Raw genomic sequence first — 7,497 nt, 5'->3', positions numbered from 1 at the left:
TGAACTTTAAGCCTAACTCAACCTTATAAAACTAACTTTATAAGGTTGAGTTAGGCTTAAAGTTTAGTTCTTAATATGGTATTAGAGTCATCTAGAGTCTATCCTAGTAAGTGTTTGTTGAGCTTATCAAACCACCCGCTATCGGACCATCCATAAATATGTAGTCTCACGCACGAGTTGGCAGGTCTTGACGTGAGGGGTGTGTTGAAGATCCCACATCGACTAGATATAAGGACGTATAATAGTATATAAGTGGGTGCAAATCTCACCTTAAAAGCTGGTTTTATAAGGTTGAGTTGGACTTAAAGTTTAGTTCTTAATAGAAATTTTGTACTGGATGAAACCCAGTTTAACCTTAGCACTCTTTTATGTGAAGGGTTTGGATGCTCAAACTTATTAATAGGTCAATAAAAAAGAGTTTATTTTAGGTATGGGATGAGTTTGACCATTAACTATGGATCAAATGTACATCCCTGCTCATATATCATCTAACCATGCAAAAATTGGAGCAAAAGAGCGTCCAGACCTGAAGGAAGATTAATTATATAAACTTAACGCAAATGCTATGCAGAGGACAAGTTTGTCATTGATAGTTGTACATGTTACTCATGCACCAAAATTTAATTGTGAAATGATAACACAATCCCAAAGTCAATTTGGTATCTCGAGGTTCAAATAGCTGAACTTTGTCTCCTTTTAAACTTGAAATAAAGATTTCAGAAAATATGTAATTTATATGATTTTAAATTAAATAAATTACTTCAGATACAAAAAAAATTCAATTGGGAAGTATTGAAGAAAAGAAGGAAAAAAAATCGTGCAATTAATGAAAAACAAAATGCTTTCCAAATATTCTTCCTGTGTCCGCTCTGGTTTTCCTATTGTTTTTTCTTTGAACGAAAACATAACCAGTGGGAAATATTACTGCTCAGAGTTTTGAAATGACTAAATAAAATTACCTTGATATATATAGTAGTGGGAACCTGAGAAAGAACTGAAAAGTATTTTGAACATGGCAACTCAAGCAATGAACCAAAGGATTAAAATTTGATGATATCCAGTAACATGATTTGAAATGTAGCATAATCAGCAGAAGAAGGGAAAAGATAGCACTTGAGGTTAGAATCTCCTTATCTGGTTTTCATCACCAACAATAATTGGATATTCCTTGCCATTTTCACTCTCCTATTAAGCTAAAGATTAAAGGTAGAAGATACGTACGCTAATAAGTTGTTTTAAAAAGTCACACCAACATGTAACAAAATAGAAACAAAGATCAATCATCAGATGACAAGCTTGTTGTAATGAAACTCCATATTGACCTCCAAGTTTTATTTAGATGGTTTTCGAGCTCTTGTTGTTCAAATAAAAATTCAGGTCCACATCACAGCACAATTGCGGATAAAGTGACTGAGCTGAATGCTGCTACATCCAATTTGCCTCCACCTGAATTTCTCACCAGCAGGATCAGGAGAACCAGTGTACATACACATGGCTCGCTCTCTGTGTGGCACAGAAGGTGCACCAATCACAAGCAACTCATCACCAAGAGATTTAAAAGCCACACCCCAACCTCTTTGTGCATCAGCTCTCACAGGAACCACTCCCAAAGTTTTCCATGAATTGCTTCCCTTCATATACGCTTTCAGCTCATTTGAAGAAGCATCCAGTGTGTACAACTCATTGTTGACAACAGCAAGAAGAGGTGGAGACTGTGAATCAAAAAGAGGAATACCCTTCCACATGTCAGGAATCAAGTTCCAACTGTTTGTCTTCCCATCAAAGAATTCGCCACAAGTGAGGTTCCTCTTATGCTCATCTCGCCCTCCAAGGACATAGAACTTGCTATCCATGAAGCAACCTGAGCAAAACCTCCTCCTTTTGTTCATCCTTGGTAGGGGCTTCCAACGCTGGCTTTCAGAGTTGTACATCTCAGCAGAATCCAAAACTTGGGTGTATGTTGCATCATCACCCCCAGCAACAAAAGCAATAGCACCAGATGTGGCTGATGCAAAAAGACACCTTGGGTTTATCATAGATGGCCCTTTGAGCCATTCATTATTTGTTGAATCAAACCTCCAAGTTACAGCCCCATCAATCTCCTTGCCTGAGACTAATAGGTGGGATCCTGCACAGAATGACTCCTTGTCTCCAAACTCAAAATTATAATCTGATTGAATAGGAGGGAGCTTCCTGCTTGACATGAAAGGCCACTCCATTCCCCACCAATTGCTTTCTCCACTAGCTAACATAAACACAGATGGTTCTTTCAGTCCCAACTCTTTCCTGATTTTGTAGATCTCGCCACTCCTCGCTAGCCCCAAGAACCGCTTGTTTAGAGAGCACAATTTCCAATGCTGTGACCTTGGAAATCTTGCCAAGATTGAAGTCTCTAGCTCGTCACTAATAGTCAGAACATTACTATAATCTGCATCCTGAGGTAAAGGTTCATCTTCAGTAGTAGAGGAACCATTGCCACCTGAGGGTGATAACTCCACAACTCTCATCTTTTTCGCACTATGACTGAAACAAAAGCCACTAACAAAGGTTGAGACAGGTAATGCTTTTTTTCTGGTCATATCATAATAGATCATTTGCAGGCAAATCTTCCTTCAATATGCCCCTTTGTTAACTGTTGATTAGGGAAACCTTTTACCCTCTTTTACAGCCAATAAAATTGCCTGTAACTGCAGACAGAAAATCCAGACAAAAAATATCAGCAACAACTCTTGTAGACATATGAACAAGAAACAGACACTGAAATCCAGCAAAAAGTACTATTCCAATTTCAAAAAAGTAAAAAATAACAAATCAGATGTTAAGAAACAGATAGAGTTTTCTTTACTGGTCAAAATTAGAAGAACTCTATGAAAATAAAAATAAATCTTGTGACATATATGTGTAAGACACTGATTTAAGCATTTCCATTTGTTGATTAACAAAAGTACAGGCAAAATAAGATTAATGTGAATTTCCGCCAGAGTAACTAAAACTTATAGATGAATATAATCAGAAGAGATTAATAAATGGATCAAGAGATGCTTACCCTAATGAGAGACGCCCCCAACACAAAAACTAAAAAACTTTACATCATACCGGCGTTATATAGAATAACAAAGAAGGAGCAGAAATTGATTTGGAAGTGGAAGTGAAGAAAAGTGAAGATTTTGAGACATGGGTTTGTGGCTGTTTATTTAGCCATTAAGAAGAGTAACGTCCATAACACAACATTGCTTACACATAGGCGAAAAGAGAGAGAAGAAGTAAAAACACTTGAAAAGGAGAAGACAAGTCAAAGGCAGCCATAAATGGAGTGCGAGCGTTACACAACATGCAATGAAAACAAAGAGAAAAGAGACGTTGGGAGTGAGTTGAAGCTAAGAACGCAACATCATGAGATGGAAGGAAGAGAGTGAAGAAGAAGAAAAGAGTGAGTTGGAATGTTGCAGAAGAAACTTAAGACGAGAAAGAAGTGAGAGAGATCCAACATAGAGACACCAACCATTTGGAGGAAACATATGCTTAATTTTAGTATATGCTTTTTATATTAATTTCTTGTGTGGAATATGAAAGAAAGCCAAAAACCATAATGTAAGTATTTAAATGGCAGGGTGGCAGCATGAGCATGGGATTTTATAATTCCCCATTTGGGAAAAGAGAAGAGAGAGAAGTGAGTGTGGTGTGCAGAGTGAGTGAGTAGAGCAGTCCAATGAGAAAGAATAAAGAATGAAAATAAATAATGTTATGGAGAAGAAAGGGACATGGGCGGCTCTCTCTTAGAAAACGGTTGGCGTGGAAGAGTAGGAAAGGAAAGGAAAAAATGTTAAATTAATGAAATTTTCTATTCCTGCTTATCTTATCATATATTTTTTTTTTTACTTTAACAGCTAATTGGTTTCCATTAAGTCACGTGTGGATTTTCACATTCAGTATCTTTTTACACCCTATCGATCAATGTTAGGAGCAATATGACCATTAAAAAAATAACTTTCATATTTATAAAAAAAAAAATAAAGTAAATTCTCAAAATATCATAGTCATTCTCTAAAATTATAATAAGTTGAAGGTTAGTCAAATTATTGGTATTTCACCGTTTGAATATTATTAATAAAAGTAAAATATAAAAAGAAGAGATTTCGATAATAATTTCTCTTTTGCCGTATATTAATTACTAAAAATTAATTAAATAATTTATTCTGTAAATCTACGGGATTAGAAATAAATAAATAATGTTTATATGTTACCGATTTTATGTATTTCGTTTTAGGTTGAGTATTGAACACTTTTCATTCTGATTAATAATTTGCATTAGCTTTGACTAATGGTTTATCTTGAATTTTTATTTTTAACTTATTCAAAAGTTAACTATTAAGTTCTAGAAAGTGTGACGTCTAACAGATAGAAGTATTAAATCTATTGTGAAATATAATTTTGAGGTATGAATAAGTAATGAAGTTATTATTATTGTTATATAATAATGAATTTTGATTATATATACTTTATATTGTTTTCATAATTTTGATTAATAATAAATTTATAAGATTTAAGATTTTGACGATATAAAGTACAACCATTTTTCTCTCTAATTCATATACATGATGTAACAAAAAAAGAAAAATCTCGTACACTAAGAGTAATAGGTCTTGTATCAACCAGTCTTCGGACTTCGGCATTAACCACAGTTATGATGGGCCCCGAAGGCTAGATCTCACGAGGAGCATGGGTCAGGGTCCCGCGAAGCACGCGAGGTAAGGTGGTCGAGGTGTGCTTGGCATCGGGAGTGAAGGGCGAGGAGGCCTCAGACCTCGATGACCCGAACAGTAAAGATAAGCCAAAAGAGGTGGTTTCCAAGCCACACTCCAGTTATCAGTAAGGGAGAAGCCTAGACCACGAGGGATCCGTGCATGGGATGTGAGTGACGCGGTCAGAGAGTGACACAGTTAAAGAGCCACTGGGAGACGACTCGGGAGGGTCACGTTCCCAGGGGTGATCTGCATGCATGGCACGTGGACAGCTAGGGGACTCCTAAAATGAATGATCCCAGAGATTGGGTGCATGAGTTGGTACCCAAGTGGTCATCTCGTCAGAGGTTGCACTCCAGTAAGGACGTCTTAAGTGCTAAGTTACCTTAAGAGAAGGTGACAGTGGCGCTAAGGGACACCTACAGTGGACATAGTTACAGTTAAACAGAAATAGCAAAGACTCTCAAGTATATAAAGGGTAACAACCAACAGAATAAGGTACGCATTCCTAAGTCCAGTAACACACACAAAATACATACACAGAGCTCTTAGAAGTTGGAGTTTTTGGTGTTTCTTTGCCCGGTGTTTGACTTGAGCGTTGGAGTGCAAACGGTGTGGATCTGTTGTGCCAATCGGTGGCGAAGGTCTTACCCTACAACAGGTCATGGAGATGATGCAGGGCCTTCAAGAAGCAATGGCAGCGGCAAGAACTAAGCAAGAACGCATTCAGATTAATCTGGCTGCGTCGCAAGCAAGAAACGAAGAGCTACACCGAACCAATGAGGAGTTGCGGCGTGAGTTGCGGAATCAGGCAAGGGATCGAAAGGTGGAGGAGCAAGAGGGTGCTACGCCTCCTAGAGAATTCCCAATGCCTTTCTCGCAGGCGATTATGGATGCTGTGATACCAGCTACGTTCGTGGGACCAAAAGCCACATTCATTGGGATGGAGGATCCAGAGGCTCATCTTACAGCTTTCCATACACAGATGATACTGGTTGGTGGTTCTGATGAGGTAAAGGTGCAAATTGTTCATGAGCACGTTGGTAGGGACGACGATGGATTGGTTCATCAGCCTCCCTGATGGCCATGTAACGTCATTTGCCCAGTTGTCAAAGTTGTTCAGGGAACAGTACATTGCGAATCGCGCTGCCCCACCAAATTCTTACGATCTTTTCGACGTAAGGCAGTACCAGGATGTGTCGCTGAAGGAGTTTGTTAACATTTTTGGGGCGCAAGTGGTGAAGGTTAACACCAAGGACGAGACGATGATAATTCATGCGTTCAGAAAGGGGATTTGTCTAGGGCCTTTCAGTGAATCACTCATCAGAAGCCACCCCAAAACCTTTGCTGAGATCAGACGTCGTGCGGTGGCTCACATCACAGCGGAAGGGGAAGTGAATGAGAAGCACACTTGTGTTGTTCCCACGCGCCCACGTGCGCCAACGCGTGCGCAGCCCATGAGAGTGCATGAGGCCGCAACGGAGAAGAGGAGCCATGGGAAGAAGCAACCCTATGAACCCAGGAAGCCTCAGGTTAGGGGCGTGCAAGGGAGAATAAGCCTGTGAGGCATAACTTTATGGTGGAGTAGAAAGATCTGATAGCCGTGCCCAACATAGCAGAAAGGTTGAGGACACCACCTAAGTCTGACAAGAAGTTGGGACCTCACAAGGAGGCTTGGTGTGAGTTTCACAAAGTGTTTAGTCACCCCATTAGCAACTGCTTGGCGTTGGGACACCAGTTGGATGAGCTGGTGAAGAGTGGGTTCCTAAATGACTATTTGGCGGAGCCAGAGGGGACTGAGACCCCAACAGCGTCAGGAGAGGATCAGGGGCATGAAATGCCCGTTCATGGTGAAATCCACACCATCTCGGGGGGTTTCTCAGGTGGAGGGAGTACTGCCTCTCAGCACAAGAGGTATGCACGATCGGTGATGTCAGTGGAGGTGCAAGCAGTGAATGACGTGCTCGATGTCGACCTTACTTTCACAAAGGCCGATCTTCGAGATATCGTTCCTCACGACAATGAACCTGTGGTGATTTATGTTGTAACCGCGGGAAGGAAGGTGCACCGAGTGTTAGTGAACCAAGGCAGCTCGGCGGATGTGATGTTTTGTTCCACCTTTAATAAGCTGCAGTTGTCTCCCGATCAGCTGAGGCCATACACTGGGTGCTTGTATGGCTTCGCAGGGGACCAGGTGAAGGTACAGGGGCATTTGGAGCTGAGGACAACCTTCACGGATGGCTTTGCATCCCGCACGGAGAACATAAGGTACTTGGTGGTTAACGCTTCCTCAGCCTATAATGTTCTGTTGGGAAGACCAGCTTTGAATAGGCTAAGGGCGGTAGCATCAACACGCCACATGAAGATGAAGTTGCCGGACTTGAGCGGGAAGGTGATAACCATCAACTCGGATCAGCAAGAGGCTAATAAGTGCTACGAGAACAGCCTCAAGACCAAGAGGGGGGTGTTCATGGTTACAGAGCGCCCACCCAGCAGAGACGGGGACGCCCGCACAGGGATCTCCCGCGTAGAAAGCGCTCGGGAGAGGCGACCCGAGCCAGCAGAGGACATTGTGGAGACACAGATCGGGGGTAGAACGTTTAAGCTTGGTAAGTAATGGCATTCTCATGGAGCTCTTCTTGGATGTTGTGAAAATGGTGCAGAAGCTATGGATTGAAATGGGCAAGATCCTCCTAGGAGTTGTGGTGATCTTGAAGGTGCATGATGAGTATGGAAGAAGGGAGGTTCGGCCAGC

At 41.0% G+C, this 7,497-nt stretch overlaps 1 protein-coding gene across 1 annotated transcript; it reads right to left on the bottom strand.

Annotated features, from left to right (window-relative positions):
• Positions 1-1,028: 1,028 nt before the first annotated feature.
• LOC137813697 (Galactose oxidase/kelch repeat superfamily protein) lies at positions 1,029-3,708 on the bottom strand. Its single transcript, XM_068616080.1, has 2 exons — positions 3,047-3,708; positions 1,029-2,687 (listed from the first exon to the last, which is right to left on the bottom strand). Exon 2 carries the CDS (start codon positions 2,592-2,594, stop codon positions 1,374-1,376), a length of 1,221 nt encoding a protein of 406 aa, XP_068472181.1. The 5' UTR covers positions 2,595-2,687; positions 3,047-3,708; the 3' UTR covers positions 1,029-1,373.
• Positions 3,709-7,497: the final 3,789 nt, after the last annotated feature.

The sequence above is a fragment of the Phaseolus vulgaris genome, chromosome 1, assembly GCF_051622355.1.
Source record: "Phaseolus vulgaris cultivar YP4 chromosome 1, ASM5162235v1, whole genome shotgun sequence".
NCBI classification, from domain to species: Eukaryota; Viridiplantae; Streptophyta; class Magnoliopsida; order Fabales; family Fabaceae; genus Phaseolus; species Phaseolus vulgaris.
This window is presented reverse-complemented; position numbering and strand designations above follow the sequence as displayed.

Coding starts and splice junctions, on each gene's coding strand:
- LOC137813697 (XM_068616080.1), bottom strand. CDS start 2,594: ATGATCTATTATGATATGACCAGAAAAAAAGCATTACCTGTCTCAACC.